Genomic DNA, 23,691 nt, shown 5'->3' on the forward strand with positions numbered 1-23,691 from the left:
TTTAAATCTAGTATTAAATAAATATTATAAATAAAAATAATGAAATAACTAAAAAAAAAAAAAAATTATAAATCAATCTCCAACAAATCGATAAAGATCTTTACGCTGTCTTTATTAAAGATATTGCATACATGAATTATTTCGATAATAAATAAGACGAAGAAAAAATGCATCTGTCCATTTTGACGTCACTTCTAATTCGATTCTAAAATACAGATATTCGCTGGTCGAATAAATCATGCGTGTTGCGACACACTCCTCATTATTTACGTTGTTTCCAAGTCAGCGACAGATGTCCTGGAGGCTGCCGACGAGGAATTTCCAAACGAGCGACTCGCATTACTTACTCGACGAGCGAATACGATAATGAGACGAGCGCGTAAAGGGGGGCCTTGAGGCTCTCTCGTCGTCCCACACATCTTCCTTCTCCGACTCTCTTCGCGGGGCCCGAAATTTCGGTCATGCGATCTGTGCATTAACGCACAGCAATAGTCCAGGATCTTTGCGCAATTGCCAGGCCGGCGGCTAATTTTAGGGCCCGTCTACGTCTCGGGCCCGATGGGCACGAAGCGCGAAAAATATTCTGCCGATGAAAGAGAAATTTGGATTTGAGACACGCGATGTAATAATGATCTCGCATGCGGCTAACGTTGGATCGATGTGAATTCGAGTCCACGAACAGTTAGAATAAAGATTACGTACATTATTAATGTGCTTGATAAAAGTGTACAATTATTTAAAAAAAATAATAAAAATAAAATTCTCGTTTATTTCTATTACTATAATATTTTTCGAATTTCGTCATAAAGAGCGATAAGTAAAAAAGTATAATTTCGCGTCTAATAAGAGCAAAATTTTCAACGCTGCCTGAATAGCATAACTTGGAGGATGACGCGTGTCAGACGTGTGTTGCAAAAATAGTGTCGCAATAATATTGGTCGCGCAGAACATGCATCAAATTATAGGACGATATCGAAGGAGGTGGTCGGGCAACTTTTTTTCCCCTAACAGGTTTGCGTTTCTCTACGGCATGAATCACTGACGAGAGTCCGTCGATCCTGACGAGAATGGAAGGGTGGCGGACTTATCTCGTAAATGGCTAATCTAGGCTAGTTGGCTCGCGTGCCATTGGCAGTGAAAAACAGGGATCGAAGCGTGCCTCTCCTTTTACGAACGATTGCTTAATCCTTCCTAACAAGGAGGAGAAAACAAGAAACGGATTTTCGGCTCACCCGGGATCAGATTGTTATCAAAATTGCTCGATAACGCTCCTTGTCACGTAATAAAATTGATATTATAAATTTTTATAGATAATAAAATTATATACACCATATAATTATATACACCAGGGTGTCCAGCAGACTCAATAAAAAATTCCCTGATTTTTTCAGATTTTCCAAAATTTATTTTTAATATATTTCGACAAATAATAATACATGTATTTTAATATATTTAATGGTATCTAATATCACAACGAAACTTTTACATAAAATATTTTTAATAAAAAAAATTAATGTATTAATTTTTAATACAAAATAAATTAAAATAAAGTTCTTGAACAATATTATAATTTTTGAGCAATGTTATAATATATTTTGAAATATGTATATAATACATTGAAATAAAATAACACGACGATGAAAATATAAATTAACGAATACGAATAGATGAATCGATTTTTAACAACACGGAAAATTAGCCTACTGGGAGTTAAGAAAAAGTTATATTTATTGTATATGTAGAATAATATGAAAAAATCCAGACAACTAGTAAAATTTCCCGACTTTTCCCTGACAATTCCAGATTTATCAAATTCCCTGACAATACCCGGTTTTCGAAATTTCCCTTACCGCTAGACGCTCCCGATTTATATATATATATATATATATATATATATATCTAATTTTCTTGTATCTTATCATATATTCTAAAATCGATTGGATTATAGAAGCGCACTGCTTTTAAAATTTTAAAAAGATATAAAGGCAAATTAAATTAAATTGACATCATATCAAATTAATATTAAATTAAATTGATATTTTTACCATTTTTGCGTTTTAAATTGATATTAGAATTTAAAATCCTTTTTATAATTCATGTAAGGTCCACTTCAAAATTATAGATGTGATCACTTTGTGCAATGGAGATGCGCAGAATTTTCGAATACACTTGTGTATATTATAAGAGAAGGCGTCAGTCCATTTATCTGTCTGTCTATTTTTATATACACAAGCTGCATCTTATATTTAAATAAAAACAGTCCTGAAATTCAAGTTTCAAGGAAGAAGAGAAAGACTCGTCGAGAGGCTGAATTAGAGGATGTCAGAAAAAGAAAAATAAAATTCTAAACGTAAAAAAAAAAAAATGTTCACGAGTGCACACTCTATATCTCAGCTTGATGATAAATTCACGTTCGTATACGTGCTTTTTTTTTCTCGTTTGGTGCAGTGTCCCCACTCTTTTTCTCCGACTTTTTCTTTCGCTCCTAATCGGTAATCTTACGTCACGCATGCAGTCATAACCGGTTCCCGGACCAACGGTTAGATCTTAGGAAGTGTTTGCATCTGACTCGCAAAGTCGCGACGCCAAGACGTCCTCGACGAAGTCTCGGTTGAAACTTTGCATGACCTAACTCTGCCTACGATGATCCCAATAATTTTTCTAGTAAACAAGTCCTTGATCTCCGACGCGGTTCACGATGATACATCGAAGTGTTCCAAGCGTTATTCATTTTATTTAATCGTGTATTTTCTTTGATTTTACTATAAATTATGTCTTCAACACTTTTGTTCTTTGGATCTTTTTTTTCTTGGATTAAGCATTATATATTTTTACAGTTTTTTCGAGAACGTTTAATAGCAACTATTTAAAAAAAAACTTCCAATTAATTGCGTATAAAAATAAAATTCACAAAATCGATTGAAAAAAATATAATGTTTCGTTATTTATATATGCATATATTTAATAGCAAAGTTACTGACGCAAGAAAGGCTTCATTAACCTTTACATTAGATTGGATGAAATAGTCTGATTTATAAATATTAATATTATATTGTTCTGGTTTTGCGTCAGTAATTTATAAATATAGTTTAGCCTTAATGGATTATAGTTGATGGATTTGATGAATATATTAGTTTAAAAATAAAGCAAAGACGTCAAATGACAGACTACGTAAAAATATAGAATGTATTAAAATCATAACAACTCACCTTTCTGCAGCTGACCGTGATCCGCGTTCATTTTCGCCTGCAACAGAAAGTGCTGCGCTTCACCAAGTAGAATTAGCACGACGGCCATACATGAAATAGACTACTAAAATATTTCGAAGCGGGTTGTCTCACCTCGTAACCTTGTTTCGCGCCTCGGCTGCCTCCCCAATAGTCGCTTTCCTTGTCGTGCGGGGCGCATTGCTGCAACAAATAAAAAAGAGAGAGTATCATTATTAGTTTTCACGCTACGTCTTCAACGTAGCTGAACTTTTCAATTGTTTAGTATTCATTTAAAATTTGTAGAACGAAAAAAAGAGATCTTTGTAAATTTATTTTAGTACTTTTTATATATTTTCTCATTTATTGTCTTCGAAATGAATTAAAGATATAAATATATATGTATATATATATAATATATATTTTTTTTAATTTTTAATTTTGCGTTAAATATACATTTGATATCAGTGTGAAGAAACACAAGTTCTTCGTGATGATATACATATGCGTGCCCTATTCTGTTGATTATAATTAACTCGAGGTTTTGCTAATTAACATTCGGAAACTTCAGAAGCGTGCTTCCGCGGGATTAATCGTGTCCGCGCCACCTTGCGATGATGGTTCAATGGCACGCATAGAGCGACCACAGAAGAGCCATCGAAGGATGACCCCATTTCCCTTCTCACGACCCTCTAAACCACATCCATCCCCCGGCATGACCTTCCGCACCTCGACAAAGCTCGCGCCAGGTCGCGTACTACGAGAATTCGGGACGGACTGAGCCTCGTAAACCGAAAGTTCCAACTACTTTCTTCCGAGTTTCTATCCGGAGTTTCCATACGAGTTTCTAAAATATAAAATATTATATATCCTCGGAATCGTAATAGAAATAATGTGTGCTCCCACAAAATATATCAATTTTTTTTCATATGAAAGAGTATTCGGTGATATATATATTGAGAAAGTACTTCAAAAGTGTGCATCGCGAAAAATATTTCTGTCATACGTATCGTTATTATATATAAAATATATTTAACGTATTTAAATATATATGTACATATCTACATATTTATCTAATAATAAATATTTAATATAAAAATGTCTCGAAATATTTTATATTAATAAAAATATGAAGAAAGTTATCGGATCGTTTTTACGAGACAGCTTCGTAATGTAATCGAAGATCAAGGAGCTAGAGATTGCATATAGAGAGAAGACGATATGAACCCAGTCTTGCCCGAGAAGGCGACAAAAATCGTGCCCTGAAGAAGGGTTAGTAGTAGCCCTTCGCGCTACAGGTGGCTCGTCAAACGATCCGATTCTGTCGGAATCCCGTAAGCGGAGGATAGGACGAAGATACGAGCGTCTCTGGACCAAGGGTGGATGACGGACCGTCGATGACGCCCGAGGAAAATCCTCGCATTCACGGAGATCATAACGTGGGCCAGAAGGGATACGTTCTGTGACGGAAGTCTGTGGGACACGATTTGTGTCTATTTTAAACTGGAACTAACCATGAAAGTCGGAGTAGGTTGAAGACGGAGCAATCGACTTTAGCGACTGTGTAGGGGAAATGGTAGGGGTTAATCCCATCCCTTAATCCAACCGTGTGTTACCACATGTTCTGTAATGACAGTTGCGAGGCTTTATTTAAAATCAGAATCCCCCACCGAACGCGGATAATGAATAATACGAAGCGAGATTCTCGTTAATGAGTTTGCTTTACAATTTGTTGAACAAATAATGGAAATTTTTTTCCAAATAATGTTTCACCAATAACGAATACACGCATTACGACATAAATACAAAGAGAAAATCAGTCTCCCGTCTTGCACGAAATGTCGTCGTGTTACGTTAGGAAAATAAATAAGAAAAAGACGTAAATTGCACAATGACAGTTCTGTAATAGATCCAATGACCCCACTCTTGAGTCTTCGGATAAATATACGTAAGCTACACATATCTTCGTCGAAAAGCGACGAAACAAAACCGTATAGAAAAAGCTAGAAGCTTATTTAGAAGTAATCCAGTACCATATCTCGTCGTGCGCAAAAATGTGGTTGTACACAGGTTCTACGAAGGTATTGGGAAATATCAAAAGCAATGGACGTACACGTGATCAATCCAAATTGAATCTAGCGGTTCTGTGGATGTGAGTGCGTGTGCGGCGCGGTTAAAATTCAGCTGGATAATTTCCATATCGGTATCAACGATACGTATACACCAAAGTGCCGTGTCCAACGGGGGAAACTCTCTCTCGCAACGAGCCCTTACGTCCAGGTTTTTCGCCCTACGTGCTCGACAGAGAAGAACGTGCCGGAGGCAGCTCGGGATTGGTAATCCAACCTACCACGGCTCGCTCGGAGGGAAGATATAGAAAAAGAAGAAAAAAAAAAAAGAAAAAAAAAAATACATTTTAGCTCGCATCCAGGCACTGCAGCCAGTTTCACCCTCCGTCCGTCCACCCACCCACCGCCGGCTCTTCTCATGCACCCGTTCTCCTTTTCCTCCCCCAACTCACCCTTTACGCCCTTCTTTATCTCACCGTCTCTCCCTCTCGCGCTCGCGTACGCGGGAGAATGTGTGTGTGTGTGTGTGTGTACGTGGTCGAGCCGATGGTCGAGAAGAGCGTCCCGATAGAAAAAGAACGCCGACGCGCGGCGTCGGTAGGTGGTCGGGTAGTCGTGAAAAAAAAAAAAAAAAAAAAAATCAAACAGATAGGAGAGAGAGAGAGAGAGTGAGCCGGGGGTGGTAAGGTAGGGAAAAATGAAAGAGGGAGGTGGGATGAGAGAGCGAGAGAGGTGTGAGCGAACGAGAGAAGAGAAAAAGGGCGGAGGATAGACGGGGGTGAGAGAAGGAAGAGAGATCACGTGCGTATGTGCGAGGGAGAGGGAGACGGAGCGGATGCTCGAGGCGGTATTCCGATGGCGGGGGTGGGAAGGGGGGCGCGGCGCATGGGCAGCCACTGGAGGGGGGAGAAAAAAGGTGGAAAAAAAAAAATGTCGGAGCCGAGGAAACGGGAGGAAAAAATCGGGCCGTCTCTCTACGGAGGTGAACGCGGGGGTATGTAGAGCGAGGGGGTAGGAAGAACCGGCGGAGGAGGGTGAAGAACGGAAGAAGGATAGTGGACGGGTGGCGTAAGGGAGAGGAAAAATCGAGGGACGACGGTGAGAGAGAAGCGGGAGAAAAATCGAGAGCGCATGAAAGACGGAGAGATAACAAGAGGGACCGCGCGCGAGGGTGAGAAAGAGAAGACGGTGAGTCGGGGTTGGGAAAAAAGAGAGGGGTTGGGAAGAGAAAGAAAAGGGATGAGGTTGAAAAAGATGATAAGAAAAGGACAGATGGATGAAAAGAGAGAGGGTGGGAAAACGGTACCGAAACGGAAAAGGGGAAGAAAGAGAAAGAGAGCGGCCCACACCGTGCACATGCGTGACCGTCCGTCCGCGTACGAGGCGGCGGGTATTGATCAGCCAAAGAGCGCCGCGACGCCGGGCGTCCTTTTGCGAGCCTTGCTTTTTTCGGCGCGGCGCGGAACGAAGCGGAGCGGGCGACGACGAGGAGGAGGATGAGTAGAGAAGTCGATGCTTGAGGTGGCGGCACGGAAGGAGGGTGGGATGCAAGGAGTGCCACGACCTAGCCCAACGAACTAGCCCGGCGTGACGTCACTCTTTTTCGCTCGCGCGACGTCGCGACGCCGACGACGAAAGAAAATTCATTTTTATATTCTCGCGTGGAAGACGTCACGGCGATCCCTTAAGTTTGTTGGAGTTGCACAATTGTCATCGAAACGCGTCCGGGAACGCATCGCCGCGCTGCAGCATCGTTCGATGACGTTGGTTTGTTTACCGAAGCACGTGGTCGCGCGAGGTTGTACAACAAGGACGGTTTCGGGTTTACAATTTTTTCATCTTCAGGGACTGCGTCCACTTTTATCGATGCGCGATGAGAAGAGAAGCGATTATAACATTCCAGTTCTGTATATATTTGAACGATTCGATTAGAATAACGTGAGATTTATCGCCGATTCCGCGACAGCGACAACAATCGGTAACCACATTTCTCGCCTATTATGCAGATAAGATAGCCTCGTTTATCTCTTTAGCGCGTTGAATGCAAATTCTAGTACCTTGTTACGTTCGTTAGAAACTACGATATAGCCTTCTTGCTCTACAGTTTGTATAGGGAACGAATGGAAATGCTTTATCATCGATCTATTAATATTATCCTTCGAATGAAATGTAATAGTTATTTCAATTATGCATAGTCCATTTATCGCGGCCAAATATTAAACATTTAAGCGATAGAGGAATAAGTTCCAGCTTTTCTAAATATAATAATAAATGTCACGTATAAGTGACATATCGGATAATTACCTAATAGATTTGTTATTAGTGCTTCATTTCTTCTTATATATCCGTCTCGTTGTCACTACGCGATAATTCATATAATTAAATTAAAAATTACCATGCAACCACGAGAACACGCGGTAAACGACAAAGAAAGAAAGAAAGAGAGAGAACACAAGTTGCCTATGCAGGAATGCACGACCTATAAAAAGTTGATCTCCAAGTTTCTCGTAAGCAACTACGTACAACCGAGTACATTTACCGCGTGTACCATTTCTACAAACGATTATTACGCAAGTTTTACTATTGCGGTTTAAGTTGCTCCGATGTTTAACAAGTTGCAATGAAGATACCGTCGGTATATGCATATTGATAATAATATTTTATGTGTATACGAAAAGAGAGAGAGAGACAGAAATTCGGCTGGATGTTAAAGGCCGGCGCTTCGAACGTTCCGCGATCAGGGGACCTGTCGTTTACAGAATTCGACGACACGGTCGACTTGGGGGGCTTATGACCCAGTGAGTCCCAACGGGGAAGATCCTGGCGAGACGCCTCGGAGGTGAAGGAACGAGAGTTCCGCGGTAACCCGACCAGAAGCTCGGATTTCCACTCTGATAGAGCGGGACTGGAGATCGTCTCGTCGATGAACGGTCGACGGTTATTCGGTCCGATAGGACGCTGACAGCTGGTAAAACTCGGCCGTTCAAGGGTTACGCGGCGGCACACGTGGCACACGTGGCCCTGAGGAAGGGAGAGAAAGAGAGAAGGAACGGTTTTATCACTAGTGTGTCAATAGCAGCGATCTTCGAAATTGCGAAGGACGAATGAACGAGAAGGAATGACGGTCTTGCTAGTTTTGTCCCAAAGAGAGCGCATAATTAGTACACACAGGTCACTTAATCGTTTGTATAATAATTGATTTTGGTAACGATATTGAGTTTTTTCTTGGATCGCTCGGCTGTGTCAGACAGCTGTTAAAATAATGTTGTAAGTATCTTTTTTTATATTATCTTTCTGATTGATTTTTTACCGATACGTAATTTTATTATTATTTGCTTTGTATGTAAGTACTAAAGAGTTTTCTTACTCGTTATAAAGAAATAAATAAATAAAAATAAATAAAATTAACAAACCGATTAAAATATTTCGATAAAAATTTTGAACAAATGTCAGATTTAAGTGATATTTATGAAAAAAATGTAGCGAACAAATTTATAAATCCAGAGAAAAATTTTTGCAAAAAATTATCAGTCAAAGTATATTTTTAATAGAAATTTAATGTATTTTTCAATATAATTTTTGCATTGATATATAGAAATTTCCTGAAAAAAATTTCGTAAGAGAAATATTTTTTAATAAATTTAAAGTCCAGTTAAAGTGGCAATGTAGAGAAAACTATAAATCGGCGCTACTCAATATTTTTAAAATTTAGAGACATTTAAAAAAAATATTGCAAGTGGCATAAACTTGATTATTTCATCCAATTATTCGCGGTAAATGTAAAGTTATAATAAACATTTAATTTTGTAATTAATCAATCTAATTAATTACCTTTTTAGCTGTTTAATAATATAATTATCCAATGGTTGAAAACAAGAAGAATTACAGTTCTATGTAATTTACATCATTGTAAAAAGATCCTTCTCCCTTTTTCTCTCTCGATGTAGAAAGTGTGAGAAAGTTTCTCACACTATTGAAGAATTTCAGTTCTCAAAATATCGTAGGAGTAAAGTATCTTCCCCCTTCGACTTATCTTCTGTTAAAGACCCTCCGACGCCACTACTCATTTAGGAATATGCAAGACACACGTGTCTTCCCACAGAGTGTCAGTAGAGTCATATCGCTTTCGTGGCTTTTTTGTCTTTTAGGCCCAGAGAAGCGCAAGGGTGGCCAACGAGACACATGTGGTCCATGACTCTCGTTTCCCTCCTGCACTTCCCTCGTACCTCATCGCCGGTCTCTGCCCCAGGCATGCGAGCGTTGAGAGAGAAAGAGTGATAAAATTCAACAGTTGGCTCCAGATTGGTGGCTTTACTCGTTCTTCTCACTCTTCACGCGTCGCCTTTCTCCACGGCCGCCTAACAAGTTGTCAGGATACCCTGCTTTTGATAATCGATCGCAACTCTAATTTTTTCGTCACTATCATCGCCCTTTCACCTTTCCTTTAATCTCGTCAAAATCACACCGATCGAAGAATTATATAATTTTGAAAATTATCGGAAAATGTGCATCTCATAGCGAAGTAAAATGCATAAAATGGAATATATTTTTTTTAGAAATTTTTTCGTGACTCCTATCGCCCTTTGACCTCTCTTCTAATCTCGTCAAAATCAAGCGGATCGAAGAATTATATAATTTTGAAAATTATCGGAAAATGTGCATCTCATAGCGAAGTAAAATGCATAAAATGGAATATATTTTTTTTAGAAATTTTTTCGTGACTCCTATCGCCCTTTGACCTCTCTTCTAATCTCGTCAAAATCACACCGATCGAAGAATTATATAATTTTGAAAATTATCGGAAAATGTGCATCTCATAGCGAAGTAAAATGCATAAAATGGAATATATTTTTTTTAGAAATTTTTTCGTGACTCCTATCGCCCTTTGACCTCTCTTCTAATCTCGTCAAAATCAAGCGGATCGAAGAATTATATAATTTTGAAAATTATCGGAAAATGTGCATCTCATAGCGAAGTAAAATGCATAAAATGGAATATATTTTTTTTTTTAATTTTTTCGTGACTCCTATCGCCCTTTGATCTCTCTTCTAATCTCGTCAAAATCAAGCCGATCGAAGAATTATATAATTTTGAAAATTATCGGAAAATGTGCATCTCATAGCGAAGTAAAATGCATAAAATGGAATATATTTTTTTTAGAAATTTTTTCGTGACTCCTATCGCCCTTTGACCTCTCTTCTAATCTCGTCAAAATCAAGCCGATCGAAGAATTATATAATTTTGAAAATTATCGGAAAATGTGCATCTCATAGCGAAGTAAAATGCATAAAATGGAATATATTTTTTTTAGAAATTTTTTCGTGACTCCTATCGCCCTTTGACCTCTCTTCTAATCTCGTCAAAATCACACCGATCGAAGAATTATATAATTTTGAAAATTATCGGAAAATGTGCATCTCATAGCGAAGTAAAATGCATAAAATGGAATATATTTTTTTTAGAAATTTTTTCGTGACTCCTATCGCCCTTTGACCTCTCTTCTAATCTCGTCAAAATCAAGCGGATCGAAGAATTATATAATTTTGAAAATTATCGGAAAATGTGCATCTCATAGCGAAGTAAAATGCATAAAATGGAATATATTTTTTTTTTAATTTTTTCGTGACTCCTATCGCCCTTTGATCTCTCTTCTAATCTCGTGAAAATCAAGCCGATCGAAGAATTATATAATTTTGAAAATTATCGGAAAATGTGCATCTCATAGCGAAGTAAAATGCATAAAATGGAATATATTTTTTTTAGAAATTTTTTCGTGACTCCTATCGCCCTTTGACCTCTCTTCTAATCTCGTCAAAATCAAGCCGATCGAAGAATTATATAATTTTGAAAATTATCGGAAAATGTGCATCTCATAGCGAAGTAAAATGCATAAAATGGAATATATTTTTTTTAGAAATTTTTTCGTGACTCCTATCGCCCTTTGACCTCTCTTCTAATCTCGTCAAAATTAAGCCGATCGAAGAATTATATAATTTTGAAAATTATCGGAAAATGTGCATCTCATAACGAAGTAAAATGCATAAAATGGAATATATTTTTTTTAGAAATATTTTCGTGACTCCTATCGCCCTTTAACCTCTCTTCTAATCTCGTCAAAATCAAGCCGATCGAAGAATTATATAATTTTGAAAATTATCGGAAAATGTGCATCTCATAGCGAAGTAAAATGCATAAAATGGAATATATTTTTTTTAGAAATTTTTTCGTGACTCCTATCGTCCCTTCACCTCTCTTCTAATCTCGTGAAAATCAAGTCGATCAAAGGATTATTGATATAATTTCGAAAAATGTGTATCGTAAAATGCGTGAAGTAGAATATTCTTTTTAGAAATTTACACACTTTGTTAATCTAGAAACACGATATTTTGATCTCAATCGTCTCGATAGCATTAGAATATTAGAATATTACATTCGGCCGAATGATGCATGCTTATGACATTCTTGACGCTTTCGGAGTTAATAAAATTGATTAAAATAAATCGAAATCCCTCGAGACAGCTCTCGAGGAGCTAGTCGCAATATCATCGTTGGTTGATAAGATCGCTGACCCAAATGGTGCGCGGGGGCGCTGAAACGGGTGCGGAACACAGACGAGGAGAAGAGATCTGACCCAGACGAGTTTTTCCACCGGTTTCCCGGGGGTTTCCTATTTTTCCCGGTCGTAACGTCGAGCAACGGGTCGGGTCTGCAGACAATTCGCAGTAAAATTTTTACAACCACCCCCGTCGATTCTGCCGCGACAGGGGGTTGCTGATAGGGGGGTGGAGGGGGAGGGGAGGAAAGGGATAGACGAGAAGTGGTGGTGGGGAAAGTAGCCGAGCTCCAGACGCGCGGAATGGCCGCGGCCTGGTCGCGGAAACCCATAAACCTATACGTCTGTCTGTCTACCTACCTACGACCTCCAATCTCCTACATCTCCATCCCTCTTTCTACCCCCTTTCAACCTCTGCCATCGAATGCCGTCATATAGCGATACACGCGTCTCTCTTTCTTCCTCTCGTTACTTTGACGTTTATCCGTCACTTATCGTTACTTCGAGCTTCGTCTTATTACGCGTCCTTTTTTCAGATTTTACTGCTTAAAACGCATTTAATGAAAGAAAGACGAAGACCGATAGCTAAATATAAGTTCAGCGTTCTAGATGACAGGAAAATATTGCTTCGCACAATACACGTGATAAGAAAATAACTTTTCGGAAAGATATTTTTGACGCGTTCTATAGAATGTCAAAAAAATGCTCCAAATTATAAACTTTTCGTGATTGTAAATTAATAATCTTTTGTCAAACAACTTGATATTCGTATCATAAATATTTTCTTTCTCCGTGCCGACACAACTTCGTACTTCAGAGACGACTTTAAACTCGCGGTCCTTAACCCTATCCCCAGTTTACTTTTTCCTATAGTTCTCATTAGAGTGTATGTTTCTCTTCTCGACCTGGTGCGATTCGAGGGTAACACGTGGTGACCGGCTTAGTCGGAACATTTTGTGCGCATGTGAAAGATCACAGGCATAGGAATTTAAGCGCTCGCTCTCGTTTTACATATATACACAGTTTTATACAAACGATAAAGTTACGCTTCAGAACTGCAAAGCGCGAAAGTTAATTAATCATTAATGTTATCGATGACTCTCTTCTTCGTTCGAAATAATAAATGTTCATTTTAGTCGGTATTTTTTAGCTGTTAAATTATATACAACTTTTAATTCTTATAACATGTTTTTTGAAAGGCACTACCCTTTTGTTGTACTGGATTAGAAAGAAAAATATTTCTCACATATAGGTATATAATTTAACGTAAATATAATAAGGAAAGCAAGGTCTATTCTGTTTCTAAGTTATAAAACGACACATTGTTTCTAGCTCGAAGCTATTGATCGCAATAAAAAATTAATGCGAAGTCTTCACACATTCACGCTAAATGTACGGTAAAAAAGAAATTTGCATAAGCGAATGATGACAATGCGAGAACTCGAATCGCATGTTTTTTCACATCATCAAAGGCACTAATTCACTAAGAGAGAAAAAAAAAACGAATCGAGAAAAGTTCTTTGTGGAAAAACAAGATTAATATTTCGCGTCCCCCAACACGCATATAACTTAAAAATTATATAGTTCGCGTCAGCAGAAATTACGAATGCGATTGACTCTCTCTCTTTTAATTGTGAATCATTTCAATGTGCAACATCGAAAGAAAATTCCCACGTTCGCCGCAAAAAGCTTCCAGTCGTTTAGGAAGCTCGTTTGGCGGGCGAGGAGAATTATTTGAGAACCTCGCGGCGATGCTCCTTTTTTCGACACTAACCGCCCAGTCGTATTCTAAAAGGGGCTGCGAGAGGAAGCTCCTCTTCCTCGGATGCACGCGGTGCAGAGGCGCGTTGCACTTTTCCGCGCGGTAAAAACGCGAAACTCTCGCCGAGGGATATTTCCTCACTGGGAAGAATCGTTTCGGTTGCGATGTGCAGCGACGGATCGATGCGTTTTCCGCAAGCGACCCGTGCCGGCGGAAAATTGCCCTTCTTCCAACATTACCGGAGAATTTACGTTCGCCCACAATTCGCGATAATAATCAATCGCGACTCCAACTCGGCGTTTTCGATTTTACACGTAATCGTATTCGACCTGCGAGACAAATATTTATTATTCACGGATATTTAATAAGGCGAGTGAATTATTATGAATAATCGGACGCAAATAAATTGAAAAAATAAAAATAACTGCGAGAATTTTACGGAGATTCCTTTTAAACGTTAGTCAAGAAAAGTTTCTCTCATCCGGACTAAATTTCCGACGCAATTTCCGTTTGTGGAAAATCAGAAAAAAAATTTGCAATTAACGCTAAAAGGTCTCGGAATACTTGAACACTCTCGGAAATTCTACGAACCGTGGTCAGCACTCGGTCGTTTTCAAAAGGACCACGTGACTCCCCTTTAGGTCCAACTTTTCGTTTGACCGAGTTTTCCGGCTTGCATAAACTCAAGGGCAAACGTTCGCGGATGTCGACATTGCGTTGTACTCTTTAAGCGTTATTTCAAAAAAGCGTTGCACCTATATTTATTCGCGCTAACCGGATATTCTAAAGAAAATTCTTGGAGAAAACATCCTGTATATAATAATTTACACGTTAAAGCGGTAAAAAATTTGCAATAAAATATAAGCAATTGAATACAATAATAGAGTATGCGTTACTATTATGCAGAATGATGCACTTAATCGAATTTTATCGCGAGAAAATATATCGATATCTCGACGAGAGATAAGAGTATTTGTCGGCGGGTGTATGTTTGTTACTGATAGAACTCATCGATAAAAATATGTCCCGCGGAATTTGTTGCGGTAACCAAAATACCCGGTTTCGATACGGCGACGATAAAAAATGCATTCGTGAGAGAATTCCAGGATAGAATGAAATTCCACTTCTCGGCGAAATATAGTCGATCGCTTTTCGACCGATCGTTCTTGACTACGGGGTCTGATAGCATCTTGAATGAAAATACGTTGAGAAACGAGTCGCGTAGGTGAAGACGCGTCGAAATGAAATTCCTGAAGGGTCGATCTCTCTCTCTCTCTCTCTCTCTCTTTTTCCCCTCTACGGCGCTCCCTATTCATGGTAACCCTTTGCCCCAGTTTCGTCATGTATTCAAGCGGATTAAAGTCGCGAAAGGGGACAAAAAAGGGTAATGCATGAAGCACGTTGTAGTACGACGCGGGACAAAAAACAAAATGTTTTGTTTCCTTTTTTCCCAAAATATTCTGCAAATATTCATTTTCATATAATATATATATTAATGTTCAACAATATTTTACTAGAAAGTACTCCATCTTTAGTTCTTTAGTAATATACGTACCTATATTATATATATATATTATTAAATTTCTTGTATGAATGAATTTTTCAACAATATATTTTTATGTAATTTACCATATCTCATTAATTTATTAACGACAGAATTTAAAACAGTATCTCGATCTCTATTTCTTTCGTTCTGTCATTTAAAAATATGCATGTACCGATCTTAAAGGAGATCCCAATAAAATTCTCTACGATAAAGATACATTGCCGTCTAAAGCGAAATATCTAGAGGGATGAAACAGTCAATCGGCATTACGACCCTCTATTGGTACAGTAGGGCAAAGCAACCCTTCGTTTCTCGAAGTCAATGGCTACGAAAATCCTTGTCGCTTCATTGAGAAATATTTTCAATGGATATCGTCAACTATTAAATGGGAAACTTTATTAGAAGAAGAAATCATTCGAAACAAGGCAAATTTAATTAAGTACGCCAATTTTACGCAAACGCAAATTTTTATTTTAGCTTCGATCATTCAAAGATCAATTGATTATTCTCATTCGCTAATAAGAGCTTCATCAAAATTACTTATTACGTAATTAAAAATAAAAGGCCACGCTTGCAATTGTACGATATGAATTTGTAACGCCAATTTTTATTTTAACAATCATTCCAAGATCAAATCGATTGTGATTCGCGATGTCGGCATCGCTTAAGTGCATCATTCTGCATAATAGTAACGCATACTCTATTATTATATTATTGTATTCAATTGCTTGAATTTTATTACAAATTTTTTACTGCTTTAACGTGTAAATTCTTATATATCCGGTTATAGCGCGAGCAAATATAGGTGCAGCGCTTTTTCGAAATTATTCGGATAAGAGCGTCATCAAAATGACTTATTACGTAATTAAAAACAAAGATCCACAGCTTGCAGTTGTGACATATTTTCCGGAAGAATGAATCAATGAGGCCGCAAATGGTTATTTTCGACCTGAAGAAATTGAAAGAAAAGGGTCGAGCACCCACCCCTATATAAGGTTAGAAGTCTCTTTTACGAGAACCGTCGAGTATATAACCCTTTGGCCTACTTCTCAAGGTCCGTGGTACATGAGTTAAGGGAACGCCGCGCCGGCTGGTGTCTCTCGAGCTTTACGGAGCGAGAGCGACAGGAAGGGGCTGAAAGACGCGGCGAAGGAGGTAAAGGAGGCAAAAGCGGGGCGAGAACCGGTCGGGGGTGAGTAGGTCAAACTTTACGGTCCTAGCGTCTAGACGTCGTTGCGCCCCGTGCGCGGCAGTAAAACCGTTTTAAGGGGCTGTTTTACCAGCGCACTCAGCGCGCGACCCGCTCGATGGGGGAGGAATAGCGGAGCCGGTAACCCCATCTCGTTCCACGAGTTGCCTTTATCCGTCTTCACCCCTTTTCCCCTTGTTTCCCCACCCTGCTCGTCTCGGATGCATTCCCTGCATCCAGACGGGGGAGGATGTGCAGCCACCGGAGGGTAACAGAGAGGAAGTAAAATTGCGACGAGCGCGAGGGATAGTCTATGGAAATCTCACTCTCGCGTAGGAGCAGACGAGATGGAACGAGTTGATTCTCGAAATTTCTCTTCACGAAAATTCATGTTCACACGTGAGATCTCGTCTACAAAAACATTGATCTTTCATTCAACTGAATCTGCTAATTATCGAACATTTAATTTCGCACCGCAATATTGATACGGGAAGCAGATTTCTCTTCGATTGATTAATAATTTTGAATTATTAATTAAAAAATTTCTGTTTGTCGAAACTTTGTATAAATTTCCAAATTATTTATTTACGCGACGAGTGAAGTTGTGTATCTGAGAGGAGTAAGTATCACCGCGAGTATAGTTTAAAATCAAAAAAAATTCTACAAAGTAATTAACTCCTCCTTAAGTGACGCACGAATGGCTTCTTGTCAAAAGTGTACACGACATATCTGCTTGGCGGACTCTAAGATGCGCGAGGTCGTCTCGAGAGGATCTTTCCTGTCCAGGAGGAAGCACTTGGCACTAGACGACGCGACGCGATGCGGCGCATCTTATTCACGAGCAAGAGAGAGAGCTGTTATATGTGGAGTAAAAGCGCGCATAACAAAAACGACGCTCGCGCGGAGAGAACAGCGCGTTTCGGAACACAGACTAGCCGTTTGTATTTCGTAAAATTCTCACGCGTTGGCGGAGAGGAATCGGGCACCCTTGAACCAAGGGATCCCTCCGAGAAAAAGACAGTGGCGTCCGCAGAATTTTTTTCCAGCAGGAAACATTATTCAATTATCCTTCTTCCTTCTTCATTTTACCTTTTATGCTGTTTAAAATTATGTTTCTATTAAACATGCAAATAAATTCCAGTGTTTATTCAAAAGGAAAGCAGATTCTTAATTTTTTTTTTTTTTTTTTTTAATCCAAGGACACCCATGGACTTCTTCTAATGGTCGCGATGACGTCCTCGCGATACTTTACTCTATTCTCGATGACACAAGTGGCTATTCGATCCGGCCATTCGAGGATCATCTCCTCGAAACGTTAAATATTTCTCGTATTCAGATACCGAATCGGTGCGTTTGATGTCACAAAGCAGTTTTCGGGTGAGTATAACATGTCTGTAAATGTGACGGGATGTCGTAACTTTTTCTCTAATATATACAAAGTAGAGCATATGCAGTTCGAGCGAGAGAGAAAGAGACGAGCGAGTGTGTAATTTATTATTACAAAGAAATAATGAAAAAAAAAAGAAAATATGCGCCAAGATTTTCGATTTTAATGTTCAAATCTCCGGAATTTTTTCGTATACATCAAGAACGGTTTAATGCGAAAATATCTTCTTTCGAGATAGAATTTATTTAACAATCCCCGTGATCTTTCGCGTATCGTTGTACAAATTTTATATCCCCATATTCCGTGCAACGAACGAGTCTCTCGTTATTATTTACAATTTTTTATTTATTTCCTTCTTCACGTGTATACGTGCCGTGTTACAAGAATTAATTGTAGGCCGAACGATGTGCATGCTCATCAAAGTACGGACGTTTGCATATCTGCGTTGCCAATTTAACGAGAAATTATTTTTAGCATAGCGAAATTCAATGAGGGAACGTGCTTTATTTTATCGTATTAAATATAAAGATACCACGCAAGAAATCAAAACTCTGCGATATAAATAATTCTGAAAATTGCAATAAACTTTCCTGTTCGTCGGAAAAAGTTGCATAATTATTTTAAAATATTTTTAGATTTCTTTATTCTATTATATAACGATAACTCTCTTTCTTTATATATTAAATTATGCGCGCTGAAATATAAATGCGATCGCATTGTGCTGTATCACAATGAGAATCGTCCATAATAATCACATAATAATTGGAGCAAAATTCGTGCTTTTGAGCTATACGAAATACGTTCTGCAACATATACATACGTCGATTTGTTCGCGTTTTTTATCGCGCGATGATTAAGGACGGCTGCCGATCTTATTCGCCGAGCGTCGTAGACAGGTGTCGACTTTTACAGACGGAGGAGAGGTGCGCGTTAGCACCTGCTGCCGAAATGCATAAAATGATACGTGCAAATTTGCGATGCTATTTGGAGGAGAGCTCCCGGATTTATTTCAAGCACGCTCGGCGCTGACAATCGGGACGGTCATCCGAATGCGAATACGAATGCGCTGATTTATGCTGAAGCAACATAGTAATCCGGAGCACGCCGGTTAAATCTTCGATTGGCGCAAAATCACATTAGTTTGATACGATAACGCGATCATTCAATGGCCTCTTCAGCGGAGCCTGAACGAAACGTTAATCTATGTTATTAAGAATGCCGGTGCAATTTTCATTGGTGCCACCATTCAACACATACTTTTTTTAGAATTATTTTAAGTAAATTTTTCCGGAACGCGCCAGTTAAATCTTTGATTGGTTCGAAATCACGTTAGTTTAATACAATAGCGCGATCATTCATTGGTTTTTCGCGCAGCTGGAATTGATTACTAATCTACGTTATTAAGGACGTTGGTATAATTTTAGTTGCATTCGACACACACATTCCAATACGTTTTTGGAATTATTCTAAATAGATTAATCCTTTATATAAATACAATTACCACAATCTTCCTGCTTTAAATCTATTCTTGCAGGTTTTTGTCATTTTTACTTTTATATTTACACACACACATATATATATATATATATATATATATATATATAAAATAAGTAATTAACTTTATTTACATACATAAATATACATATATATTATACATGTATATTGTAGGCTGTTTCATAATTCTAAAGTAAAAAACTTGTTATATCTTTTTATTATTTTTTTTTAATACTTGACAAAACGATATCGTCGATTCATAAAGCGATACATTAACTCGAGTGGCACAAAGCTTTGCATTTTACTCATTTCTTCTTATAATATATTTACAACGCGATGTTATCTAAGCGATAATGCAATCGTTTAAGCGTTCCATTCTACGGAATTTATATATATATATGTATATTGTGTCATTGCGACACTGTCAACTCGTCAGTCATCAGACAGTTCATCAATCTTGATCAACACAAGGCATGAAAAAGATGCCTTCCCAAATCGTCACCCGATTTTTACGGATGAGAACAACTCTCTGGCCTCGTTACTCGCGTTGATTGATCGATGATCATCGAATCTGTATTAGAAACATCCAAGATGTATCACGAAGGGATTACCTCTAGGGGAGGTCAGGTAACTGGGATGGCTTTTTTTTTTTTTTTTTTCATCAGTATCATCGAGCCAAGTTTAGAACTTTCTATCCGTGTCATCGAGCCAACTTTTCGTATTACAAATTGAATTACATACAGAAGTTTGAGTTACGCGAGAGTGCGGCCGCCGTATATATTGGAAATTTCTGCGCGAGATATTTTTATAATCGGCTGTATTACTTTAACGTCATCATATATTAATGTCTATATTCTCTTACTCGAAAAGTTTTCAACTGGTTTTCAATTCAATTAAAAAATAAAAAAAAAAAATATATATATATATATATTGCCTGAGAAACTCTATCGCACGATCCACTTTTTGTCACCACAGAGAAATGACCACAGAAATGACCGTAATAGTTCGCGCAGCGTCGTAAACTTTTAACGGAAGATAAGAGGAGCTTGTTTGTTATTATTCGAAGAAGGCGTTTTTACGACTTACGCGAATGTCTTTCTGTAAATATTAGGAAGAAGCGTTTCGCTATTGTACGTTTCTTCAAAGTGCAGCCCCGGGTTCTGCGGTGCTTCCTTTTTCTCACTTTTCTTTCTGACCCCCCTCCCCCACACCCCCTACCCCTACGGCATAGCGCCCCTGGTCTCCCTCCTGCCCGCCTGCCCTTTCCCCATTCTGCCGCTGCTCCTTTTTCCGGGTCGAATATCGATCCTGATATTTCTCCTTGGTTTTTTTCTTCCTTCGTACGCTCGTCATTTCCAGGCGTTCGTTCTTCCCTTTTCACCATGTAGCCAGAAGAAGTTATATTCCACGATCTTTAGAATAAAATATTATTTTTTGTTCAAGTTGGATCGCGCAATCTCTTTCTATTTGCAAAATTTTATAACAGGTAAATGCAACAAACATTGAATAAAGTTTCAATTGTTTCAAGAATCGTATAATAAACTGTAGCAACGTATGTGGATTTCGCTTTTGTATTAATTTATATCATGAGTGTTGGGTCATTTATTTTTGACGTATTTTATTTACTTATCGCATGATATACACTATATGTGTACAAAAATGTGCGATTAATCCCTTTCGATTAAAAATGCGAGATGCGATAACCGATAGTATTCTAAAATATAATATATACCGCGAAAAGAAATTTCAAAGATGCAACATCTGCACTCGCGGCTCTGTGTAATAAAAACGATATTTAAGATTTCTTGCGATACGGTAAAATTGAACAAAAAACTGGATCAAATTATTCACTCGGTGACGCGTTAGCCGATACAGCGAAATAATTTTACTTAACGATACTGCGTATTCGAATGCCTTATGGGAGAATCGGTTAACGCTTAATATTGATATAATCCGCGAAAATAATGGATTCATCCGTCTAGACGAGAGAGAACGACGAATATCTCCATAATATTTTCCAGGCAAGTATTGAAAATCTCATTTTATCGTCAGCATACTGTCGTTCCTCAAAGCCCCCGGCTCGCCTTCCTCGATTTCTTCCTTTTTCCACCTTCGTTCTTTCCCGCCCTTCTTTTTTCCGCAGTTCAATATCGATCCCGGACTGTTTTTCCTTTTTTTTCTATTTCTACGAGTGCCGCCCTTTTTCCCACCCTTTCCCGCTTTCATCGGACGAAGAACGAACCCGCGACTTCCACCGCTCTGTATGTGTGCATGTGAGTGTAATCGGTACTTTATAAAAATATTCTCGATTGCTCCGCAGTATCGAAGGAATCGCCAATCGTACTGGTCGCTCGCAGAATAAACCGGCGTTCATTGAAGGCAATGATCTTAGACTAAGAGTGCACTCGAAGCTTGTATTCTCGAGGACAACACTCGACAGCAAAAATCCCGAATGCACATAACTCGGAGAGAAATATTGCCCTTAATTCTGCGGCCTCCGAGAGATTGCTATAGCAATGGGAGAAACTTTCAAGACTAAACAGCTTCCCCCTAAAACAAATCGCATGCTTTGCGCATCATTCGATGCAAAAATACTCGATTCAAAATTATTAGTTTTCATTTATTATTATACTAATAATAAAATGTAGGAATCAATGAAATTTCATCGCAAAAACACTTATTTTAATTAAGAAAAAATGTATGTGTATTTAATCATATTTTTCTCTCATGAATAAGATATAATAAATAGTTTCACAAACGTAGGACGTGGCGTCGGTCATTACAGAAAGATGCGAAAATAAAATCTGGTGACCTCTTTGACCTGTCTATTGCAAGAGTAAGCCACACCGTATTAATTCCATTAAACGCAGGTTAAAAGTAAATTTCATGGAATATTTATTGTCTTTTTTTAACAACATTATCTATGAATCGGTATTTTCGTCCACATTTAGAAAGCGAACGGTGCGTTGTATTTCTAGATATAAAATTGATTTCATTGCAACGTTCAATAAAAAGTTGTTGACTCCAGAGAATAAAAAATATATAAAGAATAAAAACAATTAATAATTTATAACCAACTCTTTAAATAAATATATTGTCCGTACTGTCTCATAAAAGATATATTTCTTTTGCAAAACTTAAATATTTTGCCGGTGCAAAATCTCATTTTAAAATCCGTCAAATATTAAAAAAAAAAAAAAAAGATGAAAACACTGATAACTATAGTTTACTTCAAAAGTTCAATATTTTTTCGCATTTTCCTTCTCTCTTTTTATATCTTATCCTTCTTTCCTTTTCATTACTTCTTTCTGCCAGGTCAAATATCGATTCTGATATTTCCACTCGATTTTTTATCCTACAATTCCAGATCTGCAGACAATAATTTTTGCAACATTTTCCGTTTCTTCTTTCCCTTTGTTAAGTCGTAAAGAATAAAGAATCATTTTAAGAATCGAATAACGTTCGATTCGAAGGATAAACGCGGCGATATTCACAAAGCTCATCCTTTGTGGTCCAACTTTCTCAACGCACCGACACCTTGACCGAAACTTTTTGAGAATCTCTCGGGATAGCTGAAAGTTTCGCGGAACTTAATTGTGGTGAGAAGAAAGTGCTTGAAAGTTTAATTGCGCGACTTTGAATTGCTATACCTGATTATAATTTCTCGATGCGATTTCTATTCACTTGCACTATGATAATTAACGCAAATATTTGTTCGGTAATTCCTTCAGTTTAATCGAAATTCCATTCACAATTGAGCCAAAAATATTATCGCTTTTATTATTACTTCTATCATTTAAATTATTAGACATGAGAATTGAATAGTATAGAATTAGCGCATTATTTCTTAATGATAATTGATCGTGATGTAAATTTTAAATCAAATTTTCATTAGCAATAATTTGATGAACAGATATAAAAATGTATAAAATGTTTAAAACGTAAGTAATGGATTCTTCTTTTTATAATTACTTTAGATTTAATTTTTTTAACTTTTAATTTAACAAATTCTTCATACATTTTTCAACACATGTTTAATATTTCACACATAGTTTAATTACCGAGATATTTCATATTGATGGTTGAAATATGTACATCCTGACAGAATGTTGAGTACTTTCTAAAGAAAAGTGTTGAAATTTTTTTATTAAAAGTTAAATCAAATATTTTGTATATCGAAGAAATTTGACCTGATTCTGACTTTGCAATTAGAAATTGTCGCACATGCAATTTTCCAGAACGTAAATTTTTTTTCAACATAGTCACGATCGATCGAACGAAACGCGCGATGGCGTCTGCTACTCGTCATTAAAAAACACGTGGCCCTTGGAAAACACTGGTCCCTCTGTTTCTTCGCGGCGCCCTTTGCTCCGCGCATTACTTTTGAAGAGACGACGATGCGCGACGTATTAATTGCCTCCTTTTAGTACTCTGCGCCGTTTTACGTACGGCTCATTCATCTCGAAGGCGCACAGTGGGATAAAT

At 37.9% G+C, this 23,691-nt stretch overlaps 1 protein-coding gene across 3 annotated transcripts in view; it reads right to left on the reverse strand.

Moving 5' to 3' along the window:
* LOC114941639 (zinc finger protein rotund) overlaps positions 1-23,691 on the reverse strand; it is a 153,369-nt gene that overhangs the window by 71,542 nt on the left and 58,136 nt on the right. For 2 of the 3 annotated variants that reach the window (XM_029316699.2, XM_029316684.2), the window contains exons 3-4: positions 3,342-3,410; positions 3,210-3,261 (exon numbers count right to left, since the gene is read on the reverse strand). In XM_029316699.2, the coding sequence (XP_029172532.1) occupies positions 3,210-3,261; positions 3,342-3,410 (121 nt within the window). The remainder of the gene's footprint in view (positions 1-3,209; positions 3,262-3,341; positions 3,411-23,691) is intronic. The other variant, XM_029316691.2, reaches the window with a different exon arrangement.

This window comes from Nylanderia fulva, unplaced genomic scaffold (assembly GCF_048542155.1).
Source record: "Nylanderia fulva isolate GAGA-0341 unplaced genomic scaffold, ASM4854215v1 Scaffold6, whole genome shotgun sequence".
Taxonomy (NCBI): Eukaryota; Metazoa; Arthropoda; class Insecta; order Hymenoptera; family Formicidae; genus Nylanderia; species Nylanderia fulva.